The sequence below is a fragment of the Poromitra crassiceps genome (genome assembly GCF_964638095.1).
Source record: "Poromitra crassiceps genome assembly, chromosome: 6".
Classification (NCBI taxonomy): Eukaryota; Metazoa; Chordata; class Actinopteri; order Beryciformes; family Melamphaidae; genus Poromitra; species Poromitra crassiceps.
In genome coordinates, this window is record NC_139627.1 from 25247087 (window position 1) to 25264341 (window position 17255).

Genomic DNA, 17255 nt, shown 5'->3' on the forward strand with positions numbered 1-17255 from the left:
TGACCCTGCATGTCCGTCTGTCTCCCTGTCCGTCCGTCCATCCTTCCGTCCGTCTGTCTGCCTGACTGTCTGACTGTCTGTCTGTCTGTCTGTCTGTCTGTTGTCATAAGAAGGATTTGACATTTTCGTCACAGCCTAGGTGACTCCAGGTTCTCAAACTTCACCAGGGACTTGAAAAGTATTAAACGTTGATAAATCAATTTAGGGTCAATTAAGGCCCCTAAAAAGTATTAAAAAGTATTCACAAATGAGGACCACTATGACTTTTGAAGCATTTTCTGAAAATCGCTTAAAATAACACCAACATCACATTTACGCTTCAAAAGTCATAAAAGTGGTTTTCGTTTGTGAAGATGATCTTGCTAAACACAAGATTAGCTGTTTCAAAAACGTGTTAACCACAGAGACATTTCATGGATTTAAAACGTGTTAACCACAGAGACATTTCATGGATTTAAAACGTGTTAACCACAGAGACATTTCATGGATTTAAAACGTGTTAACCACAGAGACATTTCATGGATTTAAAACGTGTTAACCACAGAGACATTTCATGGATTTAAAACGTGTTAACCACAGAGACATTTCATGGATTTAAAACGTGTTAACCACAGAGACATTTCATGGATTTAAAACGTGTTAACCACAGAGACATTTCATGGATTTAAAACGTGTTAACCACAGAGACATTTCATGGATTTAACCGAAATCCCCATAAATCCCATTGCCTTTTACACGTACGAGCCGGAAGTGCTACCGGACTCATTCCTGTGGTGCTCTATTGAAAAGTTCTTTAAAAATTCTTAAAAGGTATTGAATCTAACTTCAGGATTCCTGCATATACTCTAAAGTTTACACTGAACCATCACTTTCAATATGTATCATCAGAATTCACATCTGAACCTGGCCAGCCGGACAGCCCAGGGTGTTTGGTCAGTAACGCCATACATTGAAGGAGACTGTTTTCCCTGTCTAACCCCTCCAGCAGCTGACCATATCCTCACGTGCTGCATGTGCTCCTATACACACATCCTGTCGGCTGCATATACATTGAAATGTGTTTGTGTATTTTAATTCACTTTAAATTCAGTGGTTTGGGAGAAGGTGGCATGTGTACACATTGACCCCAGACTGAGGATCTGTGTGTGTGTGTGTGTGTGTGTGTGTGTGTGTGTGTGTGTGTGTGTGTGTGTGTGTGTGTGTGTGTGTGTGTGTGCACGCACAAGCGCGCGTGTGTGTGTGTGTGTGTGTGTGTGTGTGTGTGTGTGTGTGTGTGTGTGTGTGCGTGCGTGCGTGCGTGCGTGCGTGCGTGCGTGCGTGCGTGCGTGCGTGCGTGCGTGCGTGCGTGCGTGCGTACGTGCGTGCGTGTGTGTGTGTTTGTGTGTGTGTTTTGGAGGGGGAACTGTGTCACCTGAACATGTGTTTTAGCAACATCTCTTGCAACATTTTCCATCCGGGTGGAAACAACAGCCATGTTGACCCTGCATGTCCGTCTGTCTCCCTGTCCGTCCGTCCATCCTTCCGTCCGTCTGTCTGCCTGACTGTCTGACTGTCTGTCTGTCTGTCTGTCTGTCTGTTGTCATAAGAAGGATTTGACATTTTCGTCACAGCCTAGGTGACTCCAGGTTCTCAAACTTCACCAGGGACTTGAAAAGTATTAAACGTTGATAAATCAATTTAGGGTCAATTAAGGCCCCTAAAAAGTATTAAAAAGTATTCACAAATGAGGACCACTATGACTTTTGAAGCATTTTCTGAAAATCGCTTAAAATAACACCAACATCACATTTACGCTTCAAAAGTCATAAAAGTGGTTTTCGTTTGTGAAGATGATCTTGCTAAACACAAGATTAGCTGTTTCAAAAACGTGTTAACCACAGAGACATTTCATGGATTTAAAACGTGTTAACCACAGAGACATTTCATGGATTTAAAACGTGTTAACCACAGAGACATTTCATGGATTTAAAACGTGTTAACCACAGAGACATTTCATGGATTTAAAACGTGTTAACCACAGAGACATTTCATGGATTTAAAACGTGTTAACCACAGAGACATTTCATGGATTTAAAACGTGTTAACCACAGAGACATTTCATGGATTTAAAACGTGTTAACCACAGAGACATTTCATGGATTTAAAACGTGTTAACCACAGAGACATTTCATGGATTTAACCGAAATCCCCATAAATCCCATTGCCTTTTACACGTACGAGCCGGAAGTGCTACCGGACTCATTCCTGTGGTGCTCTATTGAAAAGTTCTTTAAAAATTCTTAAAAGGTATTGAATCTAACTTCAGGATTCCTGCATATACTCTAAAGTTTACACTGAACCATCACTTTCAATATGTATCATCAGAATTCACATCTGAACCTGGCCAGCCGGACAGCCCAGGGTGTTTGGTCAGTAACGCCATACATTGAAGGAGACTGTTTTCCCTGTCTAACCCCTCCAGCAGCTGACCATATCCTCACGTGCTGCATGTGCTCCTATACACACATCCTGTCGGCTGCATATACATTGAAATGTGTTTGTGTATTTTAATTCACTTTAAATTCAGTGGTTTGGGAGAAGGTGGCATGTGTACACATTGACCCCAGACTGAGGATCTGTGTGTGTGTGTGTGTGTGTGTGTGTGTGTGTGTGTGTGTGTGTGTGTGTGTGTGTGTGTGTGTGTGTGTGTGTGTGTGTGTGCACGCACAAGCGCGCGTGTGTGTGTGTGTGTGTGTGTGTGTGTGTGTGTGTGTGCGTGTGCGTGTGCGTGTGCGTGTGCGTGTGTGTGTGTGTGTGTGTGTGTTTGAACAGTTTATTTGCCTTGGCCCCATGCTGTGTTGGATGTGTTTTTGTGATGGATGCTCCGTCCTCACTGCTGGAGAGGATGTTGACTGATCCTCAGTCAATAAATCTTGGGCAAACGAATTATAAATAAGTGTGTTTTGGGCCTTTGACCTCTAGGTAGACATTACAGTTTGCTGATACTGGCCTCTTTATTCAAAATCAAATATGTTGGCCAGCCGCCTCTGATATGATGGAGGTTCGTCCCTGACTAAAGCTGACTGAATTTCATTTGAATGGCTTTCAGAGTTTCAGAGTTGGAGTGTCCCAGGATTGACTGAGTGCTGTTTCAGAGGCCGAGAAGAGTAAAACAGTGGGCCTTTTTCACAGCAGACATTTTGTGTCTAAAAGGCAGTGTATACACCACTGAGATTATGATGTCGATGGTATACACAGGTGCAACCAAAACATTAAACTACTGTAAATGGATTGAAAGTTGGAAACACCTACTGTAAATGGATTGGAAGTTGGAAACACTAATTAATGCTTTGGTTGCACCTGTGGTTACCCTGCATTTTAGACATAAAATGGCTCCTGTGAAAAAGGTCAATGGGCTAGTTAACAAGCGTACTGTATGCACAGCTGGGTGGAGTGGTGGAGTTGACCTCAGCTTGGAGAGGAAAACTGATTACATAGGCCAGCACCTAGGCTCTTATCCCATCCCCCGTGTCCCATAATCCCTTGCGAGCTACATGAGGCTGCACTTGTAGTTATTGTCCACCAGAGTTGAGTAGCAGCCCATATAGGTCACTGCTACTACTATAGCTTAAAAATAGAATGTGAAGTTTGCCAATATAGTGGCTAAATCTTTCCTGGGGCGGGACATCAACGAATAGATATCTTATCTTAGTTACAAGAATATTGTTAATTATTCAGCTTGGAAAATCACGATATGTTGAAAACATTAGCTCAAGTGGCTTGTTGACATTTTATTTTGGGTGCGAATTGCCCTACATTTTGTTGGCAACTGTTGTTAAATGATAATATGACACTCGAGGGTTTGTCATTATTGGCAAGCGCCTCTGACCTGACCGCATGTCGTGCCAATAATGTCGTAAAGCACACCCTCTTGTGTAATAGTGCTTAATTAGCACCTGTGTTGTAACAGGAGCAGGGATCTTCCATTATTCATGTGTGCTGTAGCTCAGTGGTCCCCAACCACCGGGCCGCGGACTGGTACCGGCAAACAAACAAAAACGTAAAAACTGTAGGCTACATACAGTACAACACAAAAAGCTGTTATTTATCCTTTGTCGCCACCTGGTGAGTAAATATATATGTAACTAAAACCATTAAAATAGACAACCGGTCTGCGACTTTTTTTCCCATGTATCACAAAAAAGGTTGGGAACCCCTGCTGTAGCTAACACCTGCCTGTGTGAAACAGAATGGATGTAGCCTACACAGCCGCTGTGTGTGTGTGTGTGTGTGTGTGTGTGTGTGTGTGTGTGTGTGTGTGTGTGTGTGTATTAACCTGCAAAATGCACACTGAACAGGAGTATGATGGCGTCCTTATCATAGAAAGACCCTCACCAAAAATCCAATATTGTGTTTTATGCTATAATGAGGTCATGATACATTTGATCATATGGCTCTAGTTCATTTTGCATTTGACCTCAGACAAGACAGGACACTGCTTTCAAATCTTAAAAATAGCTTGATTGATTGATTGATTGACTTTATTTGGTGATAAAAACAGGACATAAAACAACATATCACCGAGGATAAAAACACAATAAAGCCCGAAGGCTTATTTCCATTGTGGTCCCCTAGCTAAAAATCAAAGTCTATTCTATGTTAAATTTTGTACGATTTTCACTGTATCTACTATACTGAACGGAAGCTCACATAGACTCAAACTTAGCACTGTTGGATTCAGGGTGCAAAAATACATCTCGATAAGTGGGTCCTGAGTTGCCATTTACATCTGAAAAATAGCTAAAATGAAGTATAATATTCTATGTAACATTTTGTTCAATTTTCACCATGTCAACTGAACATAGGCTCGCAGGCAAGATTGGCACAGTTTTATTTAGGGTGCAAAAATGAATGGATTAATTAAAAATGAATAATGGCTGACACCGAAGCTCATACACTTCCAATTCCATAACATGTCGTCTTGTTGCTTTGTTGTTAGTCCATACATTTCCTATTTCCAGTCAACCTCCGTGACCTGGCCTGAACCAGGCCGTGAGGAGAGGCTCTGCGAAACACAGGATTTACAAAGTGTTTCCAAAATATCCAACCTGAAGGCTTTTGTTTTGGAAAGAGTTTAGAAGACATGTCCCGAGCCCAGAGGCATGCCAGCAACCCTCCCTCCACACACACACACACACACACACACACACACACACACACACACACACGCGCGCACACACACACACACGCGCACACACACACACATGCATGCACACACACACAGACACACACACACACACACACACAAACTACTACACACACACACATACACACACACACACACACACACACACACACACACACACACACACACAACTACTAAAGTACTAAGTTAACACTAACAGAATCATGATCCTTCACTGGAAAAGATGCCACTCGCCTTGAGAGAGTGAAGAATTTGTGGGACTTCAATGCAATTCAATCAGACCAAAATATATTTTTCAACTTTTATTGATCCAGGGAAATTGAAATGGCACCATGCTCACAGCTCTCTCCCAGTAACATCCTGAATCAGTTTCATAAACTTAAACATAATCATATTGGGAGTGTGAATTCTACACCGAAGGACCCCTAAAAGGTGAAAAGGTGGTCGGGTGCAGCCTGCCATCCATTCAGGACCTATACACTGCCAGGATGCTAAAGCGGTGTCAGAAAATGATGCCCGACCCCACCCACCCAGGACATACAGTAAACTCTTCAGGGTCCTCACCCATGGCAGAAGACTTGGCAGTACCACCAGAACCTCTCGTCACAGGGACAGCTTCTACCCAACTGCCATTCGCCTCTTCAATGAGACCCGAATGCCCCCACAAATCAGGACTTTGTGACTCCCTCTCCCCCTTCTGGCCCCTGAGCACAACCGACTCTGCAACCATTATCCCACGGACACGATCCCCCCCATTATATATCACTTAAAGGACTTTTACTGGACATTATCCCACGGACACTATCCTACCCCCCCCCCACCCCCATTATATGGCACTTAAAGGACTTTAACTTTGCAATGTATAATTTGAGATTGTTTTCTATTTGCTCCATCTTCTGCTATTGATGTGATCAATAGCAGAAGCAGAAGTGCATACTGCACTAAGTCAAATTCCTCGTTTGCAATACTCACTGTGGCTATTAAAATTAATCTTGAATGATAAACTGACAGAAATTAGACCAGGGTCCTCCATCTGATAAGATTTTAACCCATGACCAAAATAAATAAATTATTTCCCCTTTTGCTGTGGACCCCCTGGAACCCCCTGGGGGTCCCCGCACCCACATTGAGAACCAATGTTATATTTATATGTACATTTTCTACATCGATAACAATGCAGCCTACAAAGCTGCGCATTCACCTGTAAAGCCACAGCTTCTCTGCATAAGAACGTGCAGATTCATCAATCAGCAAATGCTGCCCTCTTGTGTCCGTTTTGTGCCATTACCCAACCCACTGCAACCAGACAGGACTCCTGTGATCTCAATTTCTCTACATTAGAAATAATTTATTTTAGGAATGGCCTGGTCTTAATTGGTCCTAAAAGCAGCACAGTTAAAGCTTGTTTTACAGTGCAGTTAATGGGCCTTTAGAACAGTCTACTACTGTATAAGACTTAGCAGTATAGGGTTGCAAAGGGGTGTACAATTTCCCGTAAATTTATCATGGGAAGTTAAGTTACTCGGGAATTTGTAAATTGCATAATATTCATTATGCATAATTCATTATTCACAATGCATTATTATTATTATGCAAAAATGATTCTTTTTTGTACTTTGTTTGTGAGAAGAACTTTAATGGACTTTTTCATTGAACAACAAAAAACATGAATAAAATCTATTCCCTATGACCCCCCCACCAAAAACAGTCCCATTCAAAATGTAAAATGAAAGCAAAGGCAGCTTCTCAAACTTCTGATTCTGTTCTACAGCGTTTTGCCTGCTGTAGGTCCAGCCGGTTCTCCTGTTTCCTGGATCCACAGGAAGCCCACCTGAGTGCCAAAGTTGGGTCCATCTCGGACATGGGAGAAGAAGGCCTCAGGGTGACAAGATGTGCAGGGTGTCACACATGGCCTGTCCGTCATCGTGTCGTCATGGATATGCTTAGGTAGGATCCCACCTTTTTGCAGAAGTATTCTGGGATGGAGAATTGGACGTTTGATTTATTCAGTAACATCATAGAGGGGGAGGACACTTATAAGTTACTCATATAATATGTAGTTTCAAGACAATTTCCAATTTCTATCTCTGCTCATAATGTCTGACAAGAGAAATAATTCCAGTTCACAAAATATTTTTGACAAATAAATAAGTTTATTTATTTATTTGTTGGAAAATTAACTCATTGAGTGCCAGCCACTTTTGGAGAACGGACGCTCCCAGTGCCAGAGTTTCAGAGCGTTTTCAGTGATTTCTCAAGGCCCACAGAATATTGTGTGATATTACTATGTAAACACCGAACACGCACAAAGAACGATGAGACTCTCTTCTATCATCTACAAAAAAAAGTTTATTGATCCCATTTTCCGTTCTTTAGTTATGAGCCGGAGAAGATAGGCTGTTTTGAGCAAAAAGACACTTTTCAAATTAGAAGCTGAGTTATTCCGCCTTTTGTGAAATGCAGCATTTCAAGCACATTCTGAGTCTGAAGATAATATTTTCTGATGTAGTGACGTGGTGTAGTTGTGTGGTGCATGCGTGCCCCACCCCCCTCTCCCCCCTCAGCTGCAAACTCCTCCCCACACGCACCCAGTCTATTTTCGGAGCCTCCGTTTTTTTGCGCCGGCTCCCAGCGCGACAAGGAAATGGCAAACCGGACTGCATGGAAAGGTTTGGCCCTTCGGCGTCGGGTGCTGCCTTTCTGGCGGCTAATCGTGTGAAGAAACTATGCAGACAGACAGACAGAGGCAGAGGAGCTCAGTTGTGTGCGCGGATTGACTGCTGTTGGCAGCCAACATCAGCTGCAGCCAAGCTGCAGTCAGAGCCATCTATATGGCTCTGGCTGCAGCATGAGCGGTTTCTCTTTGATCACGGGGGTTTTTCCTGCAGTTTTCCAGACCTTCCTCTAATCTGGAGAGCACTGTCGCCACCTAATGGGTCTGTAAAATAGGTTATACACCTCCAAAAGCTACAATATTTGTACAGGAGATCCAGGAGGCTTTGATCCACATCCCACCGTCAAAAAACGCATTTGACGTCGATCGACGTCTGTGGCACTCTACGTCACTATTTACTTTGACGTCGATCGACGTCCGTGGCACTCAATGAGTTAAGGGAAACTCTGTATAGTATACCTTTAAGTACTATTCTTATGGTTTCTTGGTGGAAACCCAGAAGAACAGAAAAGACAGGCGGACAGGACAAAAACCCCTCAGTTGCATGCAATAAAAGAACACAAACAGCCCGTCGTGACAGATAAGAACTGTGGCTTTAAGGCAAGTTCTGCTTTGTGTGATTACTACATGTATGGAAAAGTAGGGTCGATATAAAGGGAGGTGTCAGGGAATGTTGCCGGTATTCATCTGACACACCCACACACCCACACCCACAGTCTGACACCGCACTGTCCCTCAAACCCTCTAAATGCACACCACTATGCTTCTCTGTCAATACCTGTAACCCCATCTGCAATACAAAAGCTCATTACTCTGCTGCTACTATTAGGCACCTTCTCACTGTACATATTGTGTTACTCTGTTATCTCATTACTGCTGATATAGCCTACTGTACTATCATGCACCTTATCACTGTACATATTCTATTACTCTGTCAATTATCTACAAAACCATGTCGACACAAAGCTCATTTACTGCTGCTCCCTTTGATGCACCCTGACCCTGTACATATCAACAACAGCAAACTTAGTCTACCTCACCTAGCTGTCAAGACTGTTTGTTAATACTGTTAATACTGTCTATATCTGTTAATATCAGAATCCTTTTATAATATTTTATAATCTCTTTAGATTCTTTATATCTTATTTTTATATTTCTCATATATTTGTTCTTATCAATTACATGCGCACCAACCACACCAAGACAATTTCCTAGTATGTGAAAATATACCTTGGCAAATGAAGAATTCTGATTCTGAGATGACGATTGAATGTCCAGTATCTCATCTCGTAGTCTGTTGAGGCTAGGACTATTCTATTCTATTCTATTCTATCTATTCTATTCTGTTTTATTCTATTCTATTCTATTCTGTCCTATTCTATTCTATTCTATTCTATTCTATTCTATTCTATTCTGTTCTGTTCTGTTTTATTCTATTCTATTCTGTCCTATTCTATTCTATTCTATTCTATTCTGTTCTGTTCTGTTCTGTTTTATTCTATTCTGTCCTATTCTATTCTGTTCTGTTCTGTTCTGTTTTATTCTATTCTATTCTATTCTATTCTGTTCTGTTCTGTTTTATTTTATTTTATTTTATTTTATTTTATTCTATTCTATTCTATTCTGTTGTGTTGTGTTGTGTTGTGTTGTGTTGTGTTGTGTTGTGATCCATGTGGTGCGTGTGTACCTGGTGGCGAGGCGGATGTTGACATGTGGCCTGGGTGCGTGTGGATCGGGGACACAGTCGGGGTGGATGGAGGTAAACTCCAGGACCTGCTCTCTCCCCAGGGTGAAGCAGCATGGCCCCACGGATGGCCCAATCACCACTACCACCTCGCTCACCTGGCAACCAAACTCTCTCACCATGGCGTCCACCGTTGCCATAGCAACCCCCATCAGGGTCCCCTTCCAACCTAATGGGCAAGTAGAGAAATGTGTTTTTGTGCGTTTGGATAAACTGACCACCAATAGAGAGCCAAAGTGACCGCCTACTTCCTGCTTCAGCTACGAACCAGCCGCGGGGGAAAATGGTGGTGATGAACGGTGAGAGACGTTTGAATTGAAGTCCACATGTACATTTTGTCAATTTAAAAGACATGTCAAGAAAGCCGCAGTTGTCGTCAAACTGAAACCTAACTTTTAGTTTCGTATGAAAACGCTCAATCAACTACATCGCTCGTCTCGCACAATATACGTCACACCAACACCAACATGGTCTGGCGAGAGAGAGTTATGACGTCACTGACTGATTATGTGTAGTCTTTCTGATTTAGAACTTATAGTGCAAACTTTTTATGACAAATTAAGACTTTCTTGATTTGCAAAGTGATCTAATCTTTTAAATTGACAAACATCATATGATTGTGTACCTCATGGCACAATTCAGACGGGATCAAAAAACTATCTAAAGTCTCTCACCAATGTCACCATCCACCACAATTCATTTCCCCCCCCACTAGGGCTGCACAATATATCGTTTCAGCATCGTCATCGCAATGTGTGCATGCACAATAGTCACATCGCAGGACGGGCAATGTCAAGTAATAAGGAAAATTAACTCAAACACGTCAGGCTATAACCTTTTTGCTGGTTGATACTCAGCACTTAGCACACTAGCATCCTGCCAATCACTGTGGCTGCAGCTAAGAACACTTGCTACTAATACTATGTCACCCACGCACTTTACCCACTACCTTCTGAAAGTGGCAAGGCTATAAAGTCATTGGGTGAAAATTCCTGTATTTTTTCATATCGCAATAATAATCGCAGAAACTAAATATTTTGCAATGTCAGTTTTTTCCAATATCGTGCAGCCCTACCCCCCACTGCTAGTTTGCATAGGGTCCGACCGGAAGTGGAGGGGCTTTGGCTCTCTATGGGCTTGTAGGCAAGATTGGGGAAGATACCAGTTTACTTTACTTAACAACAACAACAAAGGCATATAGATACCAGTTTACTTTACTTAACAACAACAACAACAAAGGCATATAGATACCAGTTTACTTTACTTAACAACAACAACAACAAAGGCATATAGATACCAGTTTACTTTACTTAACAACAACAACAACAAAGGCATATAGATACCAGTTTACTTTACTTAACAACAACAACAACAAAGGCATATAGATAGATCAAATAAAAAAAGGCTATCTATACCATTATTACTTTTTCTACTACAGAGCCCCCCCCCCCCCCCCCCCATCCGCCCCTTCTGAAAAGGTGATGTACAATCTGTTTAGCCTGAATCCACTTTATTGGAACAATAATTCACCTTACAGGAGGAGTCAAGAATCAGCCAAAGTGCATACTTTCTATTTATTTGTCTACCTAGGACAAAAACGAATTGTGTTCTGGCAATGCAGTCATCTGGTATAGCCAGGCTTATGTCCACACTTGAAGTTGAAGTTACTTGGATTAGTAACTGTAATATAATTACTGTTTTTGGAAATTGTAATACCTTACATTACTAGTTACTGGGGAAAGTAATACAATTACAGTAACATGTTACTTTACTTTACTTCACTTTACTGCCCAACACTGTTCAGGATGCTAAAAACATTTCTGCAAAAGAAACAGAATATATCGTGGCCTCAATGCTCCATGATTGAATTTCCCCCAGGTGATCCTGCATCGGCATTTCCTTATTACCCACCGGCATGAGCGGCTCCGATGACCTTTGACACCGGGTCAGCGAATAGAAGGGGCATGCAGTCAGCACCCGGAGCTGCTAAGACGACCCCGGGTTGATCGGTCACCACTGCATCATAGCTCTCTGGCTCGGCTTGTCCCATAACCCACACATCACTGGCATGGTTCACCTGCAACGACCAAACATCTGTCAACAACAGGCTATTCGCCTTTTTCACAACAGCCATTTTGTGTCCCAACGGCAGGAAGTAACACAGGTGCAACCAAAACATTAAAGAGGGCCCCTGACACTGGAATCACCGTGATGTCACAACAACAAATCCCTCAGAAATGCAGAAGCCCGCAGCAGTTAACTAGTATGAGTTGTGCCAAACAAATGTTAATATCGCAAAAACTATACATCACATCGCTTATATTTTGACATTCTGAGTGAGAGCAGAAGTAGCTCAAGAGTCTGATGTATAATATATGTTGTGTTAAAGTTGGTGAACTGTCGCAGTTTTTAAAATGTACACTGCACAACAATAGAGGCTGAGGGCTTAGCCTACCTTGACCAGGCTGAGGGCTTAGCCTACCTTGACCAGGCGTATAGAGGCTGAGGGCTTAGCCTACCTTGACCAGGTGTATAGAGGCTGAGGGCTTATCCTACCTTGACCAGGTGTAGAGGCTGAGGGCTTATCCTACCTTGACCAGGTGTATAGAGGCTGAGGGCTTAGCCTACCTTGACCAGGTGTATAGAGGCTGAGGGCTTAGCCTACCTTGACCAGGTGTATAGAGGCTGACGGCTTAGCCTACCTTGACCAGGTGTATAGAGGCTGAGGGCTTAGCCTACCCTGACCAGGTGTATAGAGGCTGAGGGCTTAGCCTACCCTGACCAGGTGTATAGAGGCTGAGGGCTTAGCCTACCTTGACCAGGTGTATAGAGGCTGAGGGCTTATCCTACCTTGACCAGGTGTATAGAGGCTGAGAGCTTAGCCTACCTTGACCAGGTGTATAGAGGCTGAGGGCTTAGCCTACCTTGACCAGGTGTATAGAGGCTGAGGGCTTAGCCTACCTTAACCAGGTGTATAGAGGCTGAGGGCTTAAGCTTCTGGCATACTCTTCGCGCACGCGCTGGAGGCGGGGCTCCGAGGAGGGTGCATGCACTCTGCGCAGGCCAAAACAGAACATACTCAGTGCTCAGCTCGCTCCTCCAGGCAGTCTGAATGAAATTGAATGTAACGTTCCCAATTCTATGTATTAAATTCTAAAAAACGACCCTCAACATTTGGGAAGGCTAAGCCACACAACTAGTTCGTTATAATCGAACATCATGCTTTGAAGGCGACTTTACGACGGTGAGGACTCAATCACAACAGATATCCGCTGATAGCCTACCACGGAGATCTCACAGGCACAGGCAGCAAAACCCAATGCGCTGATAGAAAAATCTCCATGGACGCGCCGCGCTGCGCTCAGGCCTCGCCCCCCGACACGCCCCGTGCAATTACGTCATAATTGCCGCGCGCCCTATGCGCTTGGCTGGGCGCAAAGAGTATGCCAGAAGCTTTAGCCTACCTTGACCAGGTGTATAGAGGCTGAGGGCTTAGCCTACCTTGACCAGGTGTATAGAGGCTGAGGGCTTAGCCTACCTTGACCAGGTGTAGAGGCTGAGGGTGGAAGCCAGCGTGCAGGGCCAGGCGGCGGCTGTTCTCCTGCACCACGGCCGGGGGGTCCCTCCTCCTGCTGCTGCTGAACAGGTTCAGAGAGGACAGGCTGGGCACGGTGGACACACCGCCTGCACGGGTGCTGAAGCCATGGCCAAAACAGTCTGCTGAGAGAGAGACAGAGAACACACACACACACACACACACACACACACACACACACACACACACACACACACAGAGAGTGAGATGGGAGAGTCCGAGGGGATAATGTCATGTGACACTCTAAATATGCTCTTTTCTTTTATCAGGTTCAGACGAACCCTGCTAAGTCAGAGTTCCCACACCTTCTTGAACATCAAATTCAAGGACTTTTCAAGGACTTTCCAGGCCCAATTCCCTCAGATTCAAGGACCCAACATGGCATAGCTTGAGACACAAATCAAGGTTAATTATTGTTACAACACTGAGAATTTTTATAATGACGAGAGCTAGCAGGCTTTACAGAAGCTCACAGACAACAATTCAAAAGAGAGAGGCTTGAATGTGTGAACACTTCCCAACTGTGCTGCTTCATATTAGCTAAGTACAAAATCAAAATCAAAAGAACTTCAATTTCTATTCTTATATAAATCTTATATAAATTCAAGCACTTTCAAAAGTGCTTCAAGCACTTTCAAAAGTGCTTGAATTTACAGTAGTGGAAAAAGTGCGAAAGTAGCTCAAACCCACCTGGAATGAGCGTGGACCTCAGAACAGTGATGTCTCCCCTCAGTGGAGGTAGCTGCTGCAGGAAGGCGTGCACCTCTTCATCCACCCTCTCGTCAGGGGGATGGATGTGGGCAGGGCTATCACCAGTTGAGTGGGTATGGACGGGGCTTCTGCAGCTCGGACAGGAGAGGAGGAGGTCTTCAGATGTCACCACATACTGCAAGGAGTACACAGCTGTGAAGAAGTGCTTCTGGTACAGCAGCAGGAGGTCTCTACCCCGCGGGGACGTGAGGACGCCGACCGAGCTGAGGTCCAGCTCGTCCAGCGTCTGTTTGAAGCGGTACAAACACTGTGCCACCGTTCCCGAGTCCAGGACGTGGATTCTTCTTCTGCTGTCCTGAAATGTGTTTGAAAAGCCGCCGCTGATGTCATTATTAGCGTGCTGACACCGCTGCCCACACAGTAAGAAAACGTGTGTGTCCGCGTCTCTATCGGTCAAAATATGGTCCAGGGATTTGCTGCTGCATGCTGGACACTGACCCTGAGTCAGATCTACAACTACAACCTCAAACATGGTTATCGATGTGGACTGTGTAAACGACTCAAAAACACAGAGGAAGTGTCATCTACGGACCTCAACGCGCTTGTGCCGACACTGGTACAAGTCATGCCTTATTTATGGCAGTCAAGGAACACGCCTGCTAAATCATTAACACGGTCTGAGGAACTCCACTCCACAGCAGGAAGTACACAAACGCTCCGCTGTGCTATGTAAACCACAGCGGAGAGTCTGCACTTCCTGGTTTGTGCTGCCTGTCTCCACCTACCAGGGAAAACCCTCATTCAAGCTACAGCATGTGGAGATTCTCAGCCTGTTGTGCAAGTTTTCTGAGGCTTTGCTGACAGTAATTCTGAGCATGCTGACCTGTGCATGAACCAAATGTTCACATGCGAAGTGTGATAGAGAATTGCAAACTGAGTGAAAAGCAGACAATGTGCTTGTAGGTTTGTAGACTTGTTTTACGGATTTGATACATGAGTTTCAGGTTTCAGTGATTGTGTCCCGAGTTCCAGTTTTAGTGTGTAAACAAAACAAAAACTGTAATCCATGACATGCATTCATGGCATATAAGCAGGGTGGGAGTTTCCTCATTTCAGGGGCACGCACGGCCATCTGGCTTTCGGCCTTGCAAAACATTTTAGGGCACAAGGCCGCATGCCAGGGCACAAAGGCCATTGCTCTATAGACCAAATCACCGTGACGTCACCATGTAAACAAATTTACTTCCGGGTACCACTTGGGGAAGGCGGCAGGTTTAAATGTGCGTGTTGTCAAATAAATGCTGTCAAACCCTCTCATTGTTTTCGGCCGACTACTTTCAATTTAAATGGTTAAACGGTTGGTAAACATGCTTGTCCGACGTATCTAGCCTTTCTTCTGTGTTTGTTTTATGTAGTGTTAGCTAGCTAATAACGTTTGTTTGTCTGTCAAACTCACTGTTTAATGGAAGACTCGTTAACGTTACAGACAGAGCTACCGACGCCACGTTAATTTAATTTAGCGTCAAGTCTACTCTGGTCTCGTCCAACAGGTAAATTAGCTAGTCTGGTCTCCACTAACGTTAGTGAAAGTGTTGTTATGAATGATATTAAACAACAACACAACACGGACGAACCATTTTTGTCTTCTTTGTCTGTTTTTGTCTTCAACACGTCAGTTTGTGCCGTTCACCGCCATTATAATGTGTGGACCCAGGGGTACCCGGAAGTAAATGTAAACATCCCGCTGATTTGGTCTATAGACCAAATCAGCGGGATGTTTACATTTTGGTCTATAGACCTGATTTGGTCTATAGACCAAATCAGCGGGATGTTTACATTTACTTCCGGGTACCCCTGGGTCCACACATTATAATGGCGGTGAACGGCACAAACTGACGTGTTGAAGACAAAAACAGACAAAGAAGACAAAAATGGTTCGTCCGTGTTGTGTTGTTGTTTAATATCATTCATAACAACACTTTCACTAACGTTAGTGGAGACCAGACTAGCTAATTTACCTGTTGGACCAGACCAGAGTAGACTTGACGCTAAATTAAATTAACGTGGCGTCGGTAGCTCTGTCTGTAACGTTAACGAGTCTGCAAAAAAACAGCGAGTTTGACAGACAAACAAACGTTATTAGCTAGCTAACACTACATAAAACAAACACAGAAGAAAGGCTAGATACGTCGGACAAGCATGTTTACCAACCGTTTAACCATTTAAATTGAAAGTAGTCGGCCGAAAACAACGAGAGGGTTTGACAGCATTTATTTGACAACACGCACATTTAAACCTGCCGCCTTCCCCAAGTGGTACCCGGAAGTAAATTTGTTTACATGGTGACGTCACGGTGATTTGGTCTATTGACATCATGAAGAGCGATTCTTCTGAAATGTGTGTTAAAATGAGCCAATGACACATCCTTTGCCAATGGGCAGGCTACATTAAACTGAGATCACTGATGCTTTTAAAGCAACTGACAGTAGCAGGCTTGGTGGCATTGCCAAGGTGGCCTTAGGGATCTCAGGGCATCATGGCCAGAGGGAGGGGCAACGGAGGCCATGGCCTCCATGTAATTCCCACCCTGCATATATAAGGCAACATCGGTTACTACTAGATTCATATTCTGCAGACTTAAACTTCAGTTCTCAACAAATTTGAGTTTTGAGGAAGTTGTGAGTAAACATACTGGTGTTATCTTTGGTTCTATTCTATTCTATCAGGGACATTGTCTCCATTTACAGCATGAAAACAGCAGATCAGACAAGAATTACATAAGAGCAAATGAAACTTTAGCGATGCCCATTGGTGAATTGGGGCGGCAGCAGCAGCAATAGGATACAACAAAGAAAATAGAATAAGAATATTACGTATAAATATCAAATATGTTAATGGCAAGCCTGAATAAGATATAAATCACAGCATGATGACACAGGGAGGTACGGGTTGTGGCCGGGAGGAAGGAGAGGAGAGGCTGCTCCTCTGCTGAGATTTGTCGCGTGTGTGTGTGTGTGTGTGTGTGTGAGTGTGTGTGAGAGAGAGAGAGAGAGACTCCACCTGACTGACTCAAGTAGAGGATGTAAGACTTTCCCAGGCCTGTTTGTTAGCCACAGTGTCACCATGTCACGTCAGGCCTCGTAGCACGGGGGCCGTTGGGGCACTTTGATCACTCACCACCCATCTCCAAACACCCCGATCTGCCGCCAGTCTCAAGCACTCCAGCCCCGCCTTCCCCGTCCATCTCCTTATAGAGTGACAATTTATTAGAAGGATAAACCCCTTGAGATAAACCATCTCGTTTTCAAGGGGGTCCTTAACACAAATATACAGAAAAGAAAATGTC

General features: G+C 43.8%; 1 protein-coding gene across 2 annotated transcripts; it reads right to left on the bottom strand.

Annotated features, from left to right (window-relative positions):
• Positions 1-6874: 6874 nt before the first annotated feature.
• lacc1 (laccase (multicopper oxidoreductase) domain containing 1) lies at positions 6875-14795 on the bottom strand. 2 transcript variants are annotated; one of them, XM_083638608.1, is made up of 5 exons: positions 13889-14795; positions 13142-13320; positions 11515-11680; positions 9547-9772; positions 6875-7161 (listed from the first exon to the last, which is right to left on the bottom strand). In XM_083638608.1, exons 1-5 carry the CDS (start codon positions 14439-14441, stop codon positions 6951-6953), a joined length of 1335 nt encoding a protein of 444 aa, XP_083494734.1. In that variant the 5' UTR covers positions 14442-14795; the 3' UTR covers positions 6875-6950. The 2 variants fall into 2 exon arrangements, with proteins under 2 accessions (XP_083494734.1, XP_083494733.1); XM_083638607.1 differs by having other exon boundaries at positions 13142-13323.
• Positions 14796-17255: the final 2460 nt, after the last annotated feature.